The sequence below is a fragment of the Sciurus carolinensis genome, chromosome 15 (assembly GCF_902686445.1).
Source record: "Sciurus carolinensis chromosome 15, mSciCar1.2, whole genome shotgun sequence".
Taxonomy (NCBI): domain Eukaryota; kingdom Metazoa; phylum Chordata; class Mammalia; order Rodentia; family Sciuridae; genus Sciurus; species Sciurus carolinensis.
The window spans coordinates 45905471-45929942 of record NC_062227.1 but is presented as its reverse complement, the minus strand read 5'-3'; the positions used below and the strand labels follow the sequence as shown (position 1 = coordinate 45929942).

Here is a 24472-nt window from a genome sequence, read left to right as displayed (position 1 = left end):
TGAATTTGGCTTTGGATATAGGGATTCTTCCGTGAACTTAAACTTCAATGAAGTTCATTCATTTCACAATGTCATATATTTTTAAAAAGGGGAACAGCTCAATTTACATATTTCATTATAAATAATTAGCAATGTTTATGTTTGTATGCAAGTAATAATTAATATACATTCTGGATTCATACAGCTGCAATTCTGTCCTGCAATCTCATGTAAATCTATTCACACCTGACACACAGGCTCCAAAGTTGGTTGCAAAAATATAGTCATATTTAGTTATAAAAAATCTTTCTGGGTTTTAAATAGTCAAATTTTAAGTGGCTAAAATGAATGAAAATAAATTACTTTAGTGTCTTAAAACAATAGTCTCCCACAAGTCAACTAGCAGGGCTCAAAGATGGAGAAATGACAAAATGAGCAATTCTTCCAGAAGGAGGAAATGATTCTGTTTTATACATTCCTTTTTAAAGCATATTCCAAACAGGAAGAAAGAAATTTGCTGTTCTTATTATAAGTTGGTGAAATTAATATAGGTTAAGAAACTGATTCAGTTAATCTCCAAAGTCCTATGTTACTTCAACTTTATACACATGAAATTGAAAACAATGATGAAATGGAAAAATTCCTTGAAAGACACAAACTACAAAAGTTTATTCGGGAAAAAACAGATATCCCAAATGGCAATTAATTTGAATTTGTAGTTAAAAATGTTTCCATCTGAAATGAGAAAATTCTCTAGATGCGGATGGTTAAAAACAAAACAAACAAACAAAAAAAAACAGATTTTTTAACAAGTAGTACTGAAACAAATGAATGCCCATATGCCAAAAAATTTAACCTAGACACAAAGTTTACACCTTACAAAAATTAACTCAACATATTACTAATGTAACTGTAAAACAGTGATAAAACTTTTCAAAGAAAGCATAGAAGAAAATCCACATAAATCTATGTTTGTTGACAAGTTTTTAGATAATATCAAGAGCATGAATCATGAAAAAAAATGATAAAACTAAATTTTATCAAAACTTGAAACTTCTGTTCTGTAAAAGACACTGTTAGGAAAATGAAGATAGCTGGGCACAGTGACAGATGCCTGTAATCACAGCAACTTGGGAGATGAGGCAAGAAGATCACAAATTTGAGGCCAGTCTGGGCAACTTAGTGAGACCCTTAATGACTTAATGAAACTCTGTTCAAAATAAAAAGTACAAAGGCCAGGGGATATAGCTCAGTGGTAAAGTGGCCCTGGGTTTGATCCCCAGTAACAACAATAACAATAACAACAAGAACAAGAACAAAAATTAAAAAAAAAAAAAAGAAAGGAAAGAAAAGTCACAACTGGAAGAAAATATTTGCAAATCACTCAAGAGCATAAAGAGAGAGCTAATAGAAAAGGAAAGATCTGTGCCACCCTCACCTCAGATAGGGCATTAATTTCTAGGATAAACAACTCAAAGAACTTAACACCAAAAAAACAAATAACCTAACCAATAAATGGGCAAAGGAACTAACACATTTCTCAAAGAAAGAAATATAGTCAACAAATATACAAAAAAATGTTCAACATCTCTAGCAATTAGAGAAATGCAAATTAAAACTATACTGAGATTTCATTTCACTCCAACCCATAAGGGCAATTATCAAGAATACAAGCAACAATAAATGTTGGTGAGGATGTAGGGGAAAGAGTACTTATATATTGTCGGTGGAATTTCAAAATGGTGAAACCACTCTGAAAAGCACTATGAAGCTACTTCAAAAAACTACAAATGGAACCACCATTGGACCCAATTATCCCACTCTTAATATATATCCAAAGGATTTAAAATCAGCATACTACCGAAATACAGCCACATCAATGTTTACAGCAGCACAATTCATAATATATAAGCTATGGAGCCAACCTAGGTGCCCTTAAACAGAAGAATGGATAAAGAAAATGTGTTATTTTTTAATACTAAATAAAATATTAGCCATAAAGAACAATGACTTTATGATATTTGCCAGTAAATAGATGGATCTGGAGACTATCATGCTAAGTGAAATAAGTCAATCCCAAAAAACCAAAGGTTGAATGTTTTCTCTGATACATGGAATCTAACCCCCAATGAGGGTAGAGGGTGGAATAGAAGTTCAGTGGATTAGACAAAAGGGAATGAAGGGAAGGGAGGGGAGATGGGAAAAGGAGAGACAGTGGAATGAATCTGACATAACATTCCTACATACATACATATATATACATATACATGAATATACCACAGTGAATCTCACCATTGTGTACCTCCAAAAGAAATTAATTTAAAAAAATAACTATGGGGGCTGGGGTTGTAGCTCAGTGGTGGAGCACTTTCCTTGTATGTATGAGTTACTGGGTTCAATCCTCAGCACCACACAAAAATAAATAAATAAAGGTATTGTGTCTATCTATAACTAAAAATATTTTTAAAAAATAATAACTATGGGTAAATGGCACAAGATCAATAGAGGGATGGGAATGAGGAGTGGGGAGAGGGAAGGAAAAGAAGAGGTAATGTGATCTGAATTAGAACAAGATATATTACATGATTTTATAATTATGTCAAAAAGATTCTATTGTCATGTATAACTAAAAAAAAAGAATTTTAAGAATCCTTAGTCCATATATGGTAAAAGACTTACATCCTGAACATAATATACAAAATTCTTTAAGCTCAACAGTAACTCAACTTTAAAAAGGGGAAAAGATATAAACAGACACCTCACCAAAAAGAAATATAGATAGAAAATTAGCATGTGATAACATGATCAAAATCACATCTGTAGGGAAATGTAAATTTATAGTAACCAACAGAAATGTGGACTGTAGTCATGTAGAACACTAGAATGGTAATTGTATGAGTAAGTATATATGATATTTTTTCTTTTTAAATCTCCTTAAAAGATAATTGATTAACAACATGTAAGGTGTGAGTATAAAATTAAAATGTATCTTGATAATGTATAATGATTAGGAAGGAAAAATGGTACTATACTATCATAATATAGCTAAAATGGTATAAGCTATCAGTAGACGGTTCACTGTTATTAAAGGTATATAGACACATCTTACATCAACCAATAAATACCAAACTGAACAGATCTAGTTTTAATAAGCCAAAAAGAGACAAATTTGTTTAAATATTCATTTAATTCAAAAGTGGGCAGAAAAAAGGAAAGGTGGGACAAAGGTCAAAAGGGGCACATTACAAAATGAAAAGCTCAAACCTATCTGTACCAAAAATCATATAAAATGATTCTAAATATCTCAAAAGCCATAGAGGGCACACTGGATCAAAAGATAAGACCTATCTATGTGCTGGCTATGAGAAATGTACTTTAAATATAGAGAACCCAATTTATTTAACAGTTATAGCATACAAAAAAGATATCATGCTGACACTTGCCAATAGATGTTGGAGTACGTTTAGCCCAACAAATATTACCAGGGATAAATTAGGTCATTTCATAATGGCAAAGGGGTCAATTCATTAGGAGGAGATAATCTCAAACCTTTGTACATCTAAAAATGGATCTTCAAAAAATATGAAGCAAAACCAGAAAGAATAGCAAGGATAGATAGATAAATCCATAATCATGCCTAGAGATTTTAACAGCCCTTTCTTAGCAACTGACAGAACAACTAGATTAAAAATCAATGTGCATATAGAAGCTTTGAACCACACATAATCTACCCAACAACAATAGAACACACTCCATGTCCTATATTATCTAAAGCGACAAATTTGTGAGAACAACAATTTGCGCTCATCTCAGAGTTTTCTACCCACCCGGCTTAGTAGAGAGCTCAGGTGTTCCTTGAAATTTTCTTTTTCCAACATTTCCCCTACAATCACATTAATTTCAGATTTCTTTTCTTTGGAGTTCTCTCTCCCCTTCCCCACTTTAAGACCTAAGCATTTCACCATAGAACTGAGCAGAAAAAACTTTCACAAATATGATTATACAACTGAACTGGAATTATTGTAAATACATGCCATTAAACATCATGTAGCTGACTTTTCTATTGTGTTTTAAAGATATTTTTAATTGTTTACCTTAAATAAAATGTAAGTGAAATGAAATTAAATGCAGGAGATCTGAAAAATTCTTTCACTGTGACAACAAATTAGACCTTCAAGCATCCATTTGGTGATTCAAATTTGCAAATATCTCTAGAAGCCAGAGGAGTCTAAGAGTAATTTATGTCCTCAACAACAATGGAAAAATAAAGAAAATATACGCAGGAAAAAATATCGAATATCCTGAATCAAAGTTTCCTTGAAAAGGTGAAACACAAATGGCTGCCAAAGGGTTCCTGCAGTCTTCCAGAATAGGTGGAGCTCAGGAATCTCATGGTGCTGACGGTTTACTTCTAAATGCTTTTATCATTTTAAAAAGGAAGTGGTCATTATATTCCCCAAGCCACAGAAAAAGAAAGTAAGTATAAATGAACATGTGAAATCCTCCCAACTGGCTGTTACCTTATGGACAACCTGACTCTTGTTTAGAATTTTTAACCTATAAAAAGTGTACAAGGAAGTTGTCCTAAATCATAATTTAAAATTCTTTTTTTCTCTAAAGTCAGAGATTAGAAACCATTGACAAAACCCTTGAAAACATGCCTCCATTGCTGCCTTGAAGATAGTTAAGTTCTATAGCAACAGAGATGTTAAGGAGCAAATTGTCAGATTAAATATCATGGCACTTAAATACTAAATAACAGATGAATTTTTTATGTCAATGCTAACTTCTGTCCAGAAAAGAAAGAGTGTACAGGGAGAAAAAAGATAAATGCTATTTTTTGGTGAAAGGAAATGTTTTTCTCCCTCTGTGGCCAATGGCCATTACCCCAAAACAAAACAAAACCCTGACTGATGCTGAAAGATGCAATCACAAATAGCTTTATAAAGAGCTGAAAATATTGGAGTTGAGGATATAGCTTAGTAGAAGAGCATTTGCCTAACATTAGTGAGGTCCTGGGTTCAATTCCCAACACCACAAAAGAAAAAAGAGAAGAGATGAAAATACCACCTCACTTATAATTGAGGTTGGATTGTGTGAATTTTTTTTGACTTCCATATATGACGTCTGATTTGCCAACAGATCTAGCAGCAATAAAGACATTTTCCCTACATAGAAGGGCATGACCAAAGTTTTCAATATGACAGTTCAGAAGATCCCATGAGTGTGAGAAGTAATAACCTCACACTATTTTAAGAGATCATATAGAAAATTCAAGAAAAAGCTGGGGTAAAAATGAATAGCTATAAACTCCATCTCTACAGTAGTTTCTTCGCAACCCTTATCGTATTTCTTTCTTGGCAATTCCCCAAAGAACAGAAGTCCTTGCAAAAATTTTAGTTGTCTCCTGACCTGTTAAGCCAAATAATATTTCTATCTAAATAATCCTTTTATGCTGCATCAGTTTTATGCTATATCAGTTCTAATATATTTTTAGCAAGTAATTTGGGGCAAGAACTCCTCTCAAAGCTGCTTCTTACTCTATCTTGCTAGAGTGCCAACCTTGCGTTTTGAACTGTGCAGAGTCAGCTCTAGCACTGCAGGTCCACTAACAGTCAACACTAAAATGCTGCCCTAAGCCAGAAAGCAAAGAAGACCCACAAAGAAGAAAAAAAAAATGTCTAGTGACTTCATGCTCACCCACCCACCAACAAAAACACCTGTCAACCCCCAAAGCATTCTTTAATTGATTGTTCCAGTTTTAAAATTTCCAAGCATCTCATTGACAGCATCCAAAAAAGCATTCACATGTTGGAGAAACAGAAGCTGATAGTACACATAAATATCCAACAAGCAAGAAGTTTGTCCATAAAGCTGTCCTTCTGTATTAGTTCTGCTGCTTCCCTTGACATGCCTACCCCACCAAGTGACTCATACTTTCACACTGAACATTTTCTGAATGCACACAAAAAGCTAAGATGTCTAAGAGCATTAACATAATAAGCTTACACCACAAAGCTTTACAATACAGATTAAGAGACGATAGGAACAAAAACAAAGCAAAATACAGAGAATACTTTAAAAACTAACATTGTGGCCTGATGTATTCAAAAGCACTGAAAAACATGCACTTCAAGATCAACATCTCAGAATCAGAACTCTAAATATTCATAAGCAACAGGATCTTTCCTAAGACTTCTCTCCTTATTCAAGACAACAAAACTAACCCTAGCCAGGTAGATAACTTTTCATATTAAAGCATCTGGAAGAGACAACCAGATTATAACATTTAACCCTGAAAGTTTTATTTCATAAACCTATTTTTATGGAGATGGACTCTATATCTAAAAGTGCAGATTTTTTTAAAACTTCCTTTGCCATTTGGGGGATGGAAAAGCATCCCTGATTTGTATATTAAAGCACAAGCATCTGTCCTACTGATGATATTCTAGGGAAGCACATTAGCATAAAATTTAACGATGTCAAATAAGTGGATGTGAAATAGGGACTGCGTAAAGACACTATTTCCAAGGCTGACAGAAACATCACTGTTTAGAAATGCAAATGAAACCATTATGTTCAATAATTATATGAAAATATGAACAGTTCAGCATGTTTTCCAGCCCTGATGGCGGTTAATGGGATGTACGCTTATGTAAATAACTACTATTAAAACTAATGCTGAAAAAAACTAATAAATTCATACTAAAGCAACTGATTTAGTATGCTTTTAAACCCCAGCAGTGCTCACTTATTAGAAAAGAGTGCATTATTATGTTTAGAACTCATTACTGCTACAAGTCACTGCAACTCCATCAATTACCATGCATTAATGAAAATGGGACACATACAAAAAAAATTATTGCCTCTCAGCAGTTTTCTTTAAAGACAAAATCTAGGGGTATTACCATCATGGGGCCTTCTAGGGAACTCATCCACATGATAATCTTTATTACTAAAACAGTACTCCCAAAACTATCACCCTAGGGCATTTTGATGGGAAGAAAGAATAACCTTTCTGTAAAATTATTAATATTTTACAGCATGATTAACCATTTAAACATCAATAAAAATTTTTAATATTTGAATGGCATTTTTAAAAACTTTTATTCACATATATTTAGCATATGGTCCATTTTTTTTAAAGGAAGGCTAAGAGACAAAAATACATAGTGGTAATCAAAACAGTGTAGAGGATAGACGGCTTCATCCTAAGATGCTGCTGATATAAGTGATAAATCTCATTCAGTTCTACACTATGTCTCAGTGAATTCTGTGTAGCCAACAGATCAGATTCTTAAAAATAAGTCTTAAATTTCGTTCTTGGACACAGATGACTTTCTTCAGATATGTTAAATATTTAGTATAAAATATTAAGAACTGGAAAATTCTTATTCTTTTAAAATTCCAGTTTAGCTATTACCTAACAGTAAGGAAATGATGACAGAGTAGGAATTCACATATAGAAATGTTTTTGCTCTCACTCCACTTCTGTCAACTTTTACAATTTATTCTGTTTCTTTAATATATAACAATTTAACTGACACTTCATCCTTTCCCTAACATTCAGGAAAACAGAAAACACTTCAGCACCTAAATATAAAATATATTTGTCAATCTCAGATACAGTCTTATTATATACAGTGAATATATGTTTAGTTGAAAATTATAAATATTACATCAATTCAATCATGTGCAGTTTTATTCATCTCCCAGGATACTTTTATTGCAATTCAGATGTACTATCAGCAGGTGGTAGCATAGTGCCAGATTTACGCACCTTCAGCAGTAAAATGTAAGTTTTCTCTGAAGGGTCAGATGTTCTCTGACCAAGCAACTCTGGTTTGACAACTCAATCATTCAATTATTGAGTATGAATTATTGTTCTAGACTCAGTATACAATAGTGCACAAGACAGAAATGATGTCTTGTGAGAGAAATAGATAAAAATATATAATAGAATATTAAGTGCTACATATAATCAATGTCCATTCATGATTTTTAAAAAAGAGGAAAAAGAAAACAACAAAAACTCTTAGCAAACTAGGAATAAGATTCTTCAAACAACAAAAAAAGGGGGGGGGGAGAGAAATTCTTCAATATTGAAAAAAGGCATCTGTCAAATCAAAAATGTATATCTAATATTAAACTTAAGAATAAAATAAATATTTTCTCCTAAGATTTGGAACATGACAGGATATTCTCTTTCTTCACTTCTATTTAATACTTAACTGAAGATAATGCAATAAGGCAAGAAAAAGAAATAAAGGATGTAAAGAATAGAAACAACTAAAACTTTTCATTTGCAGATTGATATGATTCCACAGGAAATCCTAAGGAATTTGTCAAACAACTTCTAAAATAATAAGTAAAAAACTTAGTAAGGTCAAAAGACACAAAATCAATGTATAAAAATCGATTGTATTATAAATTCAACAATGAAAAAATGAAATTAAAAACTAATTTAGAGCAAACTTTTCAAAATTAACAGACTGTCCAGAAGGTCCTGCTGCCTAGAATGTACACGCGATGGCTAAAGCTTAGAATGCCAACACAGAAAAAGTGTGACTCTCTAAAATCTATGGAGTCATGCTATGAGAGTATCTTTTACATGAAAAAAAAAATACACATACATCTTGATTTGATTACCATTACTTTTGCATTCTTGTTATATACAAGGAAACCTAATCCTGACACAGATTTATAAAACATTCTAATGTAGACTTAATACCATCATAGCTTTTATCAATTTTATTTATCCATTATTTTCCTTGAGATCTCCTCTATGCTCTCAGAGTAGCATATGATGCTAAAATTTCTTAGCAATTCTTAGTCAAACTAACAAGAACTTCCTTACAACTACTTCAAAAAGTTGTAAAGGATGCTCTCTTATCTTATTAAAAAACAATTTTGCTTCAGAAGTTAGTCTTTTTAAAAACTAGAAAGCTAGCTACTCTTTGAGCAATAGAAATCTGAGGGCTCTAAAGGCAAAAAGAAAAAAAAAACTTCACATAGAATACACAGTCTGAAAAAAATGTTCAAGATATTTCAAACATGTATTTTTGTATGCTATGAACTTTTTCAAGACAAGAGAATACTTTATAGACCCTCAATTTTTAAAAACCTTTATATTTTTGTTAAAATGTTAGTTCATCTTGTTTGGTTAATAATCTTAATGTTATTAACATGCTATGTACAATGAAATTAAAACTCGCAAAAGTTACTTTATCTTTTGAATACCAAAAAATCTTTGAACCAATTTTCAGTAAAATGCACCACTGAATATATTAACAATATTTGTAAATTTCTGCTCTAACTACAAAGCAGTCTAGAAAAGACAGGCTTATTGATATTTGTATGATTCATCAGTGCAGAAATAACTGGGTATAATGGAAAGAACAGAACACTTGGTGTCAAGAGAGACACTCTTAGCTCTGCAAGTGGTCTGTTTCAGCTACCTCTCTTGACCTGTATCCTCATTTGTTAAATAAGGATAAGAGGATCTTCCTTATCTAATTTAACCAGCTTATCATAAAGATTAACAAAGGATACATGAATATGCTCTGTAAACAGAAAAGCAATTTATAAATGTAAGATGTCTTATTAACAGAAATACTAGTAGAACTAAAAGGGAACAAGGGATAATTTGTTCTCTTGATGCCTCAAAATCACCAGTATGAGACTATTACATATTATTCTGTAATAATGAAATCACTAAGATATATCTACGTGGGTAGAGTTCTGCACTGCTGTGTATTTTCAGTTCTTATGTGTTTTTATGTTTTTCTGCCAACTATTCTGTCAGTTTCAATATTGCTCACTGAGGCGCCCTTCCCTACTTCTAATTTTCTGTTTCTAAGCTGCAATGGGCTTAAAAATCAGATGCCAGATAATGAATTTACTACCCATATGACAGCTCCAGGAAATCTCATGTAAGAAAAGTGCATACAAAGGTGACCAAAGTGAATAAGGAATACTTCTTTTTATTCTTATTTCCTGACTGAGTTCCATAAGAATGTAAATATAAGTCATGAAGAGAAACTGAACCCTTAAAGGTTCTTGTTGAAATAAAATTAAGTATGAGAAACTAAGTATTTAAGTATATAGCTATTTTATTTTTAGAAACATTTGGCATCAATTCCTCTCTGTAACTAGCAATATCAAAATATTTTTAAAAGAAAAAAATAATCTTTATTTAAAGACAACAACAAAAGAAACATCGGTTCTTTCCTTAAGTATGCTTATTTCCCTGTAATATAAATGGAAAGTTATTTAATGTTATTCTGACTTAAAATGATATTCCAGGACAATAATAAATAACAATGGTCCAAAACCTGCTAAATGTATACAGTACTATAGAGCAATACAACCCCTACAGCATTAAAGACAATTACTAGACTAGTAAACAATATATTCTAGGGCTTGTTAAATGGAATTAATCAGTTTTATCCAAGTACACAGAAAATACTCTATCACTCAATAATTCAATTCATAAACATTTTAAAAAACAGTATTTACTCAAAACAAAAAGTCCAAGATCCAGCCAAGTTGATGTGGTGTTTGGCAACATATTTTGCTAATTAACATATTAGTAAACCACACTATCAGACATCAATATACCCTTTCCTCTTCTATATCTTTTTTTCTTTTACCTATGGTCTTCCTCATTTTAAGTGTAGTTTTTTAATTGTCCCAAAACCATTTTAAAGACTAAAAAATGTTTTGACTTTTCTTATGGAGGGCTAGACAGATTCACTGAAAAGGACTTATCCTTTGTCTTTAAACCTGGGTTCTATGAAACCAATTTCTACTGTTTCCCTTCCCTCCCATACCACTCTATCCATCCTATCGTATAGCCCTTATCCTGTTCATGATGGATGGTAATTCACCATCCATCTGTTCATGATGGTGGTAATTCACGATAGTCTGGTTACTAGGAAAAATGAGATGATTAGTTAAATAGAAAGCTCTGAATACTTCAGGACCAGTGATCAGTTTCATATAATTAAATGAAATTCTTGTGCATTTCCTACTTTCAGCACAGACATTAATGAAAACTTTGGTTCATTCTAAAATATCACTTAAAAATTGTTAGTTCCTATAAAATTCCTTCTTCCTACAGGACAGTTTTTAAAAATGATCATCCATGAAATGGGCCCAAAGAGCTTCAAATGTCTTTAAACTTCTTCAGTTTACCAAGTCTCTCAATCAGAGAGAAAATGGAAACAAATCAGAAGGAGAATAAAAACACTAACATCGCCATCAGTCTGATTTCTGGTAAAGGAAATCAAATATTGGTTTCTTTCTAATGAACAACCAACAGGTGAAAGTAGTACAGGGAGGTCTTCTCTTTCGTATAGCTTAGAAAATAAAGCAGAGAACAGATCAGTTTTACTTTCCTACTGGGCCTCTAAGCAGCCCAAGTACTTGCATAACATAATGAAAACCATTAAAACCCTGGTGACAAAGGCACAAAAATGGCAAAGAGAGGGGCCAGTTATCTCATCCCTCATCCATATTAACAGTACTCAAAATTTGAAATTGTATCTTTTATTCAGTACCTACTGAGTAGAAGACACTGGTAGATTCTTTACGCATACAAAGTTCAAAGTTCGACAAGCCTGCAAAGAAGACATTATTAGTTATCTATATATTATAGAAGCAAACAAGGGGAAGTTCAGTAACTTTTCCAAGAGGTCAGACAGCTAGTCAATGCAAAAATGGGATTTTGATTCTAAAGTATTCTGTGCTTTCTTCAGGTTCCTTGCTATGCCAGTTCAAACAGTGAAGTCATCAAACATTAGACTTTACTTTCTTCTGCAAGCTTTTGATACCACCATTGATCTGAGTTAGATGTTCCAGAAATAAAAGTTCAAATACTAATCAATTTTTCTAATAGCTACAACCTCTGTGTCTTATACTATTACATGCTAACACGTTTCAGAATTATCATTATTGAACATATTTATCTTTAAGTGTCAGATTTCTCTCTCCTTACGTGCTCATTTAGTCAGGCAAAAATCTACTAGGTTCATCAAACTGCTTAGCTTTGTAAATGACATATTCGGTTATATGATTAAGTCTTAAGAAATAAGATTTCGTTATTCAAAGACTGAAAATTACCAAAAATTTTAATGTTTTAATAAACTGCCAATTTTCTGTAAGAACAAATCCTTCAAAAGCCAGATTCTAATGCAAACATGTAAAATATCTTTTCTTTCAGTCACTAAGGACTGGTCTATATTTGTACATTTGATCAATAAATCAAGTTATGAGAACCTAAAAAAACATAAATTTGGTGAAACACATCTTTAAAATGCCAAAAGTTACAATTTATGGATACAGTTCCTCACACTGAAATAGACTTTAAAATGAGCTAAAATTATCTGATTTCATGTATATGAAAGAGTTTGAATCATTCATGTATGATAGGTAAATGTATCTGTAGTTAAAATTACATTGTTTTAAATTACAACCTCGTTTTATGTTTCTAAGTTTAGAGTTTTATGTACTGTAAAATCATCTATATTAACCTTTGACAGGTTTATTCTGGTAAAAGATTTGTACCTGAGCAATCTAGTTGGAATAAAAACCATGAATGTCATTGTTTTTATCATTGCTGTCTTTCTCCCTTTTTTTAACAATAAAATTCTACAAATACCATCTATCTTTGAAGATTAAAAATATCTTAAAGCAGGGCAGGGGATGTAGCTTAGTGGTAGAGTGCCTGCCTAGCATGTGCAAGGTGGTCCTAGGTTCAATCCCCAGTATCACACACACACACAAAAATAAAAATAAAAATAAATCAATCTTAGAGCAGTCATACCAACTGTCATTTTAATTAACTAAGCCAGTCTTCCATTTATTTCAGTTCTTATTCACAATAAAGAATAAATACTTAAACTCCCTTTTATGTGTAAAATAGGTCTAATTATGTCAAATGTCTCTTTGACTTTATTTATGTGCCTTTTCTCTCCTTTTCTAGCTTAAAAGAGAGATCAGGATGCTGCAGAGGGTCAGAGAGTAAAGAGTAAATATTTTAAGTAGGAGAATCAGAGGGTATTTATTTCAAGTTCCTGCTGCAACTAGAGCACAAAGGCAGTCATAGGTCATGTATTAGGGAATGTGTGTGGTCAGATTTAGTTGGCACCCTAATGGATTTGGTCCCCAATAGCAGTATGCTGATTCCTGAGCTAAATCATGGGAAAACATGAAAACTCACTTGGGGTATCTTAACATTTAGCCTTCTGGAAGAAATTATTCACAGCCATGCTGAATTTAGACTGCCTCAGTACTGAAAAGCACTAATCTTGACCCAGATAGCGTTAAAAATAATAGTCCACTGAAATTAGATTCTACTTTTCACAGTTTTCTTAAGTACAAGGCAAATAAGGACCCATTTTAACTGTGGCCAGGTTTTCTAAACTATCTAATACCAATCTTTCTCACCTTTCCCCAACTTTTACCCCAGTTCTGCTGGATGCTATACATACATTTTGTCCAAGGAAGATCAAAGCATCACCACATCCTCTCCACATAAAAAGTGAATTCTTATTTTCCTTATTCTGCTACCAGAGCAAGAGGCTAATTTCACTCCCAATTCACCTCTCCCTTGCTGCTTCTCATTGTGTCAAAGAAGCTAAATATTCACTTTTTCAGTTGCCTATGCAGCTTAGCATAGTCACATAATAAACTTCATGACAAATAAATGTCATATGAAAGACTACCAGGTAGGCTGGAGAATGCTCTGAGAAAGTTTTTATAAATCTGAAAAAAAAAAAAAAAAAAAAAAAAAAGCAGAGTCACAATTGCCAGGACCTCTCCTCTCCCCTAATTTCTTTTCTCGCCTTAATGCAAATGTGATTCCAAGAATGGGAGCAAGTGTTAGAGAAAGCTAGAATTATAAAAATGCCAGCACTGAAAACTTTAAGTCACCAAATCAATGCTAGAGGCTATCTCCAGAGTTGTTGTTATATGAGTAAAAAACAGGCCCTATAAACTGAATTTCGTTGCAAAAAGAGCATTCTTAATGTACAATTTCTTGAAAGTGTAGGCAATGTGTGCTGTGAATTCTGACTAAACAGCACTTCTTTAACCTGGAGAAAAAAGTAGCAGGAAGAAGAACAAGGTCTGGCCTGAGGGTTGCTGAGGGAAATAGTCAAAGTGGAAAAAGCAAAGAAAAGACCTGAGATGATTATCCAAATGCTAGAAATATGGGGCAGGGGGACTTGAAAAAACTACTTCTTTAGAATTGTGGGATCGATAAGCCTTATTAATGTTCTACTGAGCAAATCAAGTCTGAGAATTCCAATTAATTTCCTATCATGCACTCCCACTATTTGAAAAATAGAGGGTCAGAACTCATTTTTAATGGTTACAGACTTGCATTTTTCAAACTATTTATTTTATCTTTATTCTTCAGTTTCTCTGGTATTCACAAAATCATACTTAGGGTCAATACATAATCATTTTGAACTTTTGCAGAATCTGAAATAATTACTAACAATCAACTAAATGATACTGTCAATGAGGACAACGGTTTTTCAAGCATTCACACATCAGTTTAGCTGGCAGACCCATCACCTTAACTTCAGGGATAGTCACTTTTCTTCTACATCAATGTCACTACATAAAACACTGAAAGAACTCAAAGATAAGTAATTTTACCTCAATACATTCAAAATACACTTCAGAAATACTCTTATTTTAACTCATATCCCTTTAAGTACAAATTTTAGCTTAAAATATAATTTCACTCTGTTACAAACAATGCAGTATGTATAAACACACACACACACACACACACACACACACACACACACCTACCTCTAATTCTAAATCCAAGTTTCTGCTACATGAAAATTGGTGATTATATGCTGCAGTGTGAACATTTATCAATTATCTATACATTACCACAGACTTTTTTTTTTTTAATGATTTTAGAGTAGAATTCCTTAGAACTATCAAAGCTTTAGCAAGAAAGAATACCAAACACAAGGAGGTTCAGGCTCAATTACAGTAGTGGAATGGAATTTAATAAAGTTCCAACACTACATTTTAATGCCCAAATTTCTTATTGTCTTTTTAGTTGACAAATATGTGCTTCGCAGCATAATAGCAGCAGCGGAACAGCTGGGTGGCCTTATCAAGCACAAAGGCAGCAACAGCACATGCTGTTAAGTGTCGTTCTGATTGCCTGGAAATGGCAGCACATGCAGATTTATTCCCTGTTATAAATTAGAGCAATTATTTCTCTGGAGTTTACATTTTCTTCATCAAAGAGTCAAACTTTCTGCACATTATAAAAGAGGACTTTAAAAAGGATATCTTCCCTTTCTTTGATGATCAGTTCATTCTGTTCTTCCAACTGCCTGATCTTCTTCTCAAATGATTCTTGTTCGGCTTTCAGTCGTTCTTCTGTCACTTCCTTTTCTTCACTTACTCTGAAAGAAATAAGAAAAAAAAAAGAGAAAAGAAAAACCCATCAGAATAAAAACTATGTGCCTACAGCAGCAGTTTACCAAAACTAAATTTCTTCCAAAGGTGTGCTGAATTCTTCAGAGTTACTGTGTGTTGCTTTTAACTTAATCTCTCATAAAGCAATCTTCTTCACCTTTGTTACAAAATATGTTCATGAGTTTTACTTCAAGAATGTTTCCAGCTAGACATCAGGGCACATGCCTGTAATCCTAGGTATTCAGGAGGCTGAGGCAGAAAAATCTTGAGTTCAAGACCAGTCTCAACAACTTAGCCAGATTCTGTCTTAAAATAAAAATAAAAGGGGATGGAGATGTAGCTCAGTGACCCTGACTTCAATCCCCCTAGTAGAGCAAATGAATTAATTAAATACAAAAAGAGAGAATGTTGTTCCATCTTAGATACATAAAGTCCTACAAAGGACACAGGTGCTAAATTATAATCCAGGGCAGAAAAATGCTCCATTATTTAAAATACAGATTTCATTTTTTTTTTTTGTTGCCAAGATTACCAATTTGTTTTCAGTTAGATAGTTTTCATACTTTTATTTAAATCCGGTGAATGAAGTAGGAAACATATATCTTAAATATTTTACTAAATATATATAGGCATTTTTTTTTTCCTGGCACTGATACCCTCCATTCCTTGCCAGCAAAGAAATAATTGGATTGAAATAAAAAGATGACATTAACATAAAGGAAAGTTTGCAATAGTCTTATTCTTAGTCCAGAGAGGTTATCAAAGAAATCTGTTATTAACGTTTAACTTCAAAAAGTATTCATCAAATTTAATCATACCAAAAAAAAATGGCTTCTGACAAGATATCCCGGGGGGGAAAATCTTAAAAAACAAAAACAAAAAAAACCTAAACAATAAGACCAAAAAATTCACCAAAGTATATATGAGACCGACCTTAATTTTCATGCTATGCTGCCTACAGAGATGTTAACCCTGAATTCCTGTTACTGGTGCTTATTTCTCCAAAGAGGATGTAACACAATTAATCCTACAAGATCACACAGGGATAGGTGGACGTAAAATCCATGAGAAATCTAAAAATTTTCCTTAAACTACTAAATATAATTCTTCCCAGATTCAACTCTACAGAACAACTTCTGAATACTATGAATCCAATAGGCTTTCTTATTTACTTGCCCTCTGACAAAGAAAGACACTGAGATAAATGAATGAATATTAGAATTTTGGATGTTCTAGAGTTTATTGCATCTTATATTTGAAATTACTTGTGAAAATACATAACACACACTAGTGCTCAATAAATAATTTCTCCAGGCTCATCATGACCCTCATTTGCCTAAGCTATGTTATTTATGGTTAACGTACCACTGGGCCCATGACTGGGACCCCAGCCCTTCTGTCTAACAGAGTAATCTCTAAAACTGATGTATTTACAAGGAATCCAGAAAATAAAACAAAAATATGAAGAAGATTTATACTCTGCTTTCAAGTTATCCTGACTTTCTTTGTTCAGATCTCTTCACGATGCCTTCCCTTTTCTTGTCATTGCTCTCAATTACACTTGCACTAAAATCTTTCACAGAAACTTGACAAAGTCTACTTACTTATCTCTCTGAGCATCTTTATTGTCATTCATAAAGGAAAAAGGTTAGACTAGACGTTCTAAAACTCCTTTTCATTTAAAGTTTTAGAATTTCCTTCATTATATTTTAAATTACCCTGTGCTGCATATATACTGTTTATAAATATGAATAGTATTTATTAAAAAGTTAAGAAAGAAGTTATCAAATATTTGGTCAAAGTATAAGCCATACAATACTATAATCTATTTCATAACCTACATCCGATAGTATAAGAGAAGTAGATATAAAAGTATTAAAAAGTATAAAGACGTGGATCCAAGATGGCGGCCTAGAGGGAGACTGCACTCCCAGTCGCTCCAGAACCCTGGAGTTAAGAAGGGGAGGCATTGAGAGACTCGGACTGAAATAGAGCCACGGGTGAGTCTGCCCACTGGGTAAAGCTCGGCCCGGGTGGCAGGCCCAGATAGAGGTGGCTTATCGGAGCCGGGCAGGGCAGCTAGAGTCATCCACAGGCAGCCCTGCGCACTCCGGCGGTGGGCCCCGCCCACACAGCCAGCTTCTGCAGGTTCTCCAACGGAACTGGCCCGCTAGTGAGAGCCTTTCTGACCAGAACAAGCTCCGAGTCCCAGAGCCACTGCAGCGCAGCGTACTCCGGAAACGAACCAGCGGAGAGCCGCGATCAGCAAGCAACCTCTGGGATTAGGGCAGGGCAGCCAGAGACTTCTTCAGGCGGCACTGCCCACTCCGGCTGCAGGCTCTCTTCACGGGGCGGTCCAAGATGGCGGCCTAGAGGGAGACTGCACCCCTAGTCGCTCCAGAACCCAGGAGTTAAGAAGGGGAGGCATTGAGAGACTCGGACTGAAATAGAGCCATGGGTGAGTCTGCCCACTGGGTAAAGCTCGGCCCGGGTGGCAGGCCCAGATAGAGGTGGCTTATTGGAGCCGGGCAGGGCAGCTAGAGTCTTCCCAAGGTAGCCTTCCACACTCCGGCAGTGGGCTCCTCCCACACGGCCAGCTGCACGGCGCAGGCCCACAGTGAGAGCATTTCCGCACAGAGCCAGTTCCAAACCGTGGAACCAGTAGGGGGCTAGGGGCAGTTTTCTTCGGATGAGCTGCTTTATCAGATTCCTCCAAGACATCAGGCTACTGAAGGCTGGGAGGTGATACACTGGAAATCTACCGGGACATTATAAGCCAGCAGCGGAAAACTGCAATATCTCAGGGTCCCACTGACAACTGACCAATATGAGAAAACAAGGGAAGAAAATGTCCCAAACAAACCTAGATACTACATCAATAAAACCCAAAGACAGCACAGCAGAAGAAATGTCAGAAAGGGAGTTCAGAATGTACGTAATTAAAACGATCAGGGAAGCTAATGAGGAGATGAAAGAGCAAATGCAGGCATTGAAGGAGGAGATGAAAGAGCAAATGCAGGCATTAAATGATCGCACCAATCAACAGTTAAAAGACCAAATACGGGAAGCAAGAGATCATTTCAATAAAGAGTTACAGATACTGAAAAAAAAACCAAACTGAAATCCTTGAAATGAAGGAAACAATAAACCAAGTTAAAAACTCCATAGAAAGCATAACCAATAGGATAGAACACCTGGAAGACAGAACCTCAGACATTGAAGACAAATTATTTAATCTTGAAAGCAAAGTTGGCCAAACAGAAAAGATGGTAAGAAATCATGAACAGAATCTACAAGAATTATGGGATATCATGAAAAGGCCAAATTTAAGAATTATTGGGATTGAGGAAGGCTTAGAGAAACAAACCAAAGGAATGAACAATCTATTCAATGAAATAATAACAGAAAATTTCCCAAATCTGAAGAATGAAATGGAAAACCAAGTACAAGGGACTTATAGAACTCCAAACATACAAAATTACAACAGACCCACACCAAGGCACATTATTATGAAAATACCTAACATACAAAATAAAGACAGAATTTTAAAGGCCGCGAGAGAAAAGAATCAAATTACATTCAGAGGGAAACCAATAAGAATATCAGCAGATTTTTCAATCCAGACCCTAAAAGCTAGAAGGGCCTGGAACAACATATACCAAGCCCTGAAAGAAAACGGATGCCAACCAAGAATCTTATACCCAGCAAAACTTACCTTCAAATTTGACGATGAAATAAGATCCTTCCATGATAAACAAAAGCTAAAGGAATTTACAAAAAGAAAGCCAGCATTACAGAACATTCTCAGCAAAATATTCCATGAGGAAGAGATGAAAAACAACGATGCAAATCAGCAACAGGAGGCGCTAGCCTAAAGGAAAAGTCAAATAAAGGAGAAACCAAATCATGTCAAAAACAAATATGAGTCAATTGACTGGGAATACAAATCATATCACAATAATAACCCTGAATGTTAATGGCCTGAATTCATCAATCAAAAGACATAGAATGGCAGATTGGATTAAAAAGAAAAATCCAACAATATGCTGCCTGCAAGAGACTCACCTCATAGAAAGAGACACCCATAGACTAAAGGTGAAAGGATGGGGAAAAACATACCATGCACACGGACACAGCAAAAAAGCTGGAGTATCCATCCTCATCTCAGATAATGTGGACTTCAAACCAAAACTAATCAGAAGGGATAAAGAAGGACATTACATGCTGCTTAAGGGAAGCATAAATCAGCAAGACATAACAATCATAAATATCTATGCCCCAAACATTGGCTCATCCACGTACGTCAAACAAATCCTTCTCAATTCCAGAAATCAAATAGACCACAACACAATAATACTAGGCGATTTTAACACACCTCTCTCACCACTGGATAGATCGTCCAAACAAAAATTGAATAAAGAAACTATAGATCTCAACAACACAATCAGCAATTTAGACTTAACGGACATATATAGAATATACCATCCAACAAAGAACGAATACACTTTCTTCTCAGCAGCACATGGATCCTTCTCTAAAATAGACCATATTTTATGCCACAAAGCTACTGTTAGCAAATACAAGAAGATAGAGATACTACCTTGTACTCTATCAGATCATAATGGATTGAAATTAGAAATAAATGACAGAATAAAAAACAGAAACTTCTCCAATACCTGGAGACTAAATAATACACTATCATATGATGAATGGATAACAGAAGACATCAGGAGGGAAATAAAAAAATTCTTAGAAGTAAACGAGAACAAAGACACATCATATCAAAATCTCTGGGACACTATGAAAGCAGTACTTAGAGGAAGATTATTTCATGGGGTGCATTCAAAAAAAGAAGTAGAAATCAACAAATAAACGACTTAACACTACAGCTCAAAGCACTAGAAAAAGAAGAGCAGACCAATACCAAAAGTAGTAGAAGACAGGAAATAGTTAAAATCAGAGCCGAAATCAACGAAATCGAAACAAAAGAAACAATTGGAAAAATTAACAAAATAAATAGTTGGTTCTTTGAAAAAATAAACAAAATTGATAAACCCTTAGCGACACTAACAAAGAGAAAGAGGGAGAAAACTCAAATTACTAAAATTCGGAATGAACAAGGAAACATCACAACAGACACGAGTGAAATACAAAACATTATTAGAAGCTATTTCGAAAATCTATACTCCAACAAAACAGAAAACCTCGAAGACATCAACAAATTTCTAGAGACATATGAACTACCTAAACTGAATGAGGAGGACATACACAACTTAAATAAACCAATTTCAAGCAATGAAATAGAAGAGGTCACCAAAAGCCTACCAACAAAGAAAAGTCCAGGACCAGATGGGTTCTCAGCCGAGTTCTACAAAACCTTTAAAGAAGAGCTCATTCCAATACTTCTCAAACTATTCCATGAAATAGAAGAGGAGGGAACCCTACCAAACTCGTTCTATGAAGCCAATATCACCCTGATACCTAAACCAGACAGAGACACATCGAGGAAAGAAAATTTCAGACCAATATCCTTAATGAATATCGATGCAAAAATTCTCAACAAAATTTTAGCAAATCGCATACAAATATATATTAAAAAGATAGTGCACCACGATCAAGTGGGTTTTATCCCAGGGATGCAAGGTTGGTTCAACATTCGGAAATCAATAAATGTCATTTACCATATCAACAGACTTAAAGTTAAGAATCACATGATTATTTCAATAGATGCAGAAAAAGCATTTGATAAAATACAGCATCCCTTCATGCTCAAAACACTAGAAACATTGGGGTAGTGGGAACATTCCTAAACATTATAAAGGCAATCTACGCTAAGCCCATGGCTAATATCATTCTAAATGGTGAAAAACTGAAAGCGTTCCCCCTAAAAACTGGAGCAAGGCAGGGATGCCCTCTTTCACCGCTTCTATTCAACATCGTCCTTGAGACTCTAGCCAGAGCAATCAGACAAACCAAAGAAATTAAAGGGATATGAATAGGAAAAGAAGAACTCAAACTATCCCTGTTCGCTGATGACATGATTATATATTTAGAGGAACCTGGAAATTCCACCAGAAAACTTTTAGAACTCATAAGTGAATTCAGTAAAGTAGCAGGTTACAAGATCAATGCTCATAAATCCAATGCATTTTTATACATAAGTGATAAATCTTCAGAAAGAGAAATTAGGAAAACTACCCCATTCACAATAGCATCGAAAAAAATAAAATACTTGGGAATCAATCTCACAAAAGAGGTGAAAGACCTCTACAATGAGAACTACAGAACACTAAAGAAAGAAATTCAAGAAAACCTTAGAAGATGGAAAGATCTCCCATGTTCCTGGATAGGCAGAATTAATATCATCAAAATGGCTATACTACCTAAAGTGCTATACAGATTCAATGCAATTCCAATTAAAATCCCAATGATGTACCTTGCAGAAATAGAGCAAGCAATTATGAAATTCATCTGGAAGAATAAAAAACCTAGAATAGCTAAAGCAATCCTCAGTAGCAAGAGCGAAGCAGGGGGTATTGCAATACCAGATCTTCAACTCTACTACAAAGCAATAGTAACAAAAACGGCATGGTATTGGTACCAAAATAGACAGGTAGATCAATGGTACAGAATAGAGGACATGGACACAAACCCAAATAAATACAATTTTCTCATACTAGACAAAGGTTCCAAAAATATGCAATGGAGAAAAGATAGCCTCTTCAACAAATGGTGCTGGGAAAACTGGAAAACCATATGCAATAGAATGAAATTAAACCCCTATCTCTCACCCTACACAAAACTCAACTCAAAATGGATCAAGGACCTCGGAATCAGACCAGAGACCCTGCATCTTATAGAAGAAAAAGTAGGTCCAAATCTTCAACTTGTTGGCTCAGGATCAGATTTCCTTAACAGGACTCCCATAACACAAGAAATAAAAGCAAGAATCAACAACTGGGATAGAGTCAAACTTAAAAGCTTTCTCTCAGCAAAGGAAACTATCAGAAATGTGAAGAGAGAGCCTACAGAGTGGGAGAATATCTTTGCCAACCATACCTCAGATGGAGCGCTAATTTCCAGAATCTATAAAGAACTCAAAAAACTCTACACGAAGAATACAAATAATCCAATCAACAAATGGGCTAAGGAAATGAAGACACTTCACAGAAGAAGATGTACAAGTAATCAACAGATATATGAAAAAATGTTCAACATCCCTAGTAATAAGGGAAATGCAAATCAAAACTACCCTAAGATTTCATCTCACCCCAATTAGAATGGCGATTATCAAGAATACAAGCAACAATAGGTGTTGGCGAGGATGTGGTGAAAAAGGAACACTCATACATTGCTGGTGGGGTTGCAAATTAGTGCAGCCACTCTGGAAAGCAGTGTGGAGATTCCTCAGAAAGCTTGGAATGGAAACACCATTTGACCCAGCTATCCCACTCCTTGGCCTATACCCAAAGGACTTAAAATCAGCATACCACAGAGATACAGCCACATCAATGTTCATTGCTGCTCAATTCACCATAGCCAGATTGTGGAACCAACCTAGATGCCCTTCAGTTGATGAATGGATAAAGAAACTGTGGCATATTTATACAATGGAATATTACCCCGCAATGAAGAATGATAAAATTATGGCATTTGTAGGCAAATGGTCGAAATTGGAGAATATCATGCTAAGTGAGATAAGCCAATCTCAAAAAACTAAAGGACGAATGATCTCGCTGATAAGCGGATGAGGACATATAATGGGGGGTGGGAGGGGCTAGCATTAGGTTTAGGGTTAGGTTTAGAGTTAGGCTAAGGAGAGCGGTAAGAATGAAGGAAAGAAAGACTGTGTAGAGGGAAAAGAGGGGTGGGAGGGGTGGGGGGAGGGGAAAAATAAAATAAACATCATTACCCTATGTAAATGTAAAAAAATAAAAAAATAAAAAAAAGTATAAAGATGTGAAATTTGGCATGCAGATAAATATGAAACAAAGGAAGGGATAAATCTGTAAGATTCCGCATGAAACAAAGATGAAATAAATGCTATATAAGGAAAGAATAAATACTGCCAAGGTGAGGAAATACATGGCAAAATCTCTCTCTGCTTGGACTTGAAGACATAATTGAAAAGGAAAATATCTAAGTAGACAAGCAAACATTTCATTTTCATTTGTTTATTTAAAAAATACTCACCGAATATGTACGTTAGGAAAATATAATCACAGTAACTTTACTCAATATAGGGTATCCAAAAGGAACTAAACAAGGGCTCTCAGTAGTTTCAATCCCATTTATAAAACCATATAGACATGAAGAGTACCCAAAGATTTCTTTCTTCACCAAGTAATGCTACCGGGCCATAAAAAACAGTAACAAAAAAGGGAGAATACTAAATTGACCTTAACATTAACCTAAATGCAAAGATTAATCTAATGCAGAGATCTCCAGTATCCCCCAACTCAAAACATACAGTTATACCCCAAAATTGTCTCACTCACATTGATGAATCTGAAGGAGATCCATGAAAATTTCTAAGGATCAGTAAGAGCAAAAATGTTTGTGCTAGCAATCAACAGATATATGAAAAAATGTTCAATATCTCCAGTAATAAGAAAAATGCAAATCAAAACTACCCTAAGATTTCAAATCTCACTCCAATTAGAATGTCTATTAGCAAGAATAAAAGCAATAACAGGTGTTGGGGAGGATGTGGGGCAAAAGGTACACTTATACAGTGCTGGTGGGGTTGCAAATTGGTGCAGCCACTCTGGAAAGCAGTATGGAGATTCGTTAGAAAACTTGGAATGGAACCACCATTTGACCCAGCTATCCCACTCCTGGGCCTATACCCAAAGGACTTAAAATCAGCATACTACAGTGACATAGTTACATTGATGTTTATAGCAGCTCATTCACAATAGCTAGATTGTGGAACCAACCTAGATGCCCTTCAATAGATAAATGGATAAAGAAACTGTGGTATATATATATATATATATATATATATATATATATATATATATATACACACACACAC

At 34.5% G+C, this 24472-nt stretch overlaps 1 protein-coding gene across 5 annotated transcripts in view; it reads right to left on the bottom strand.

The window, feature by feature from the left end:
• Positions 1-24472, bottom strand: part of Kiaa1328 (KIAA1328 ortholog) — a 286260-nt gene that overhangs the window by 227976 nt on the left and 33812 nt on the right. For all 5 annotated transcript variants that reach the window (XM_047526442.1, XM_047526441.1, XM_047526445.1 and 2 more), the window contains one exon: positions 15307-15422. In XM_047526442.1, the coding sequence (XP_047382398.1) occupies positions 15307-15422 (116 nt within the window). The remainder of the gene's footprint in view (positions 1-15306; positions 15423-24472) is intronic.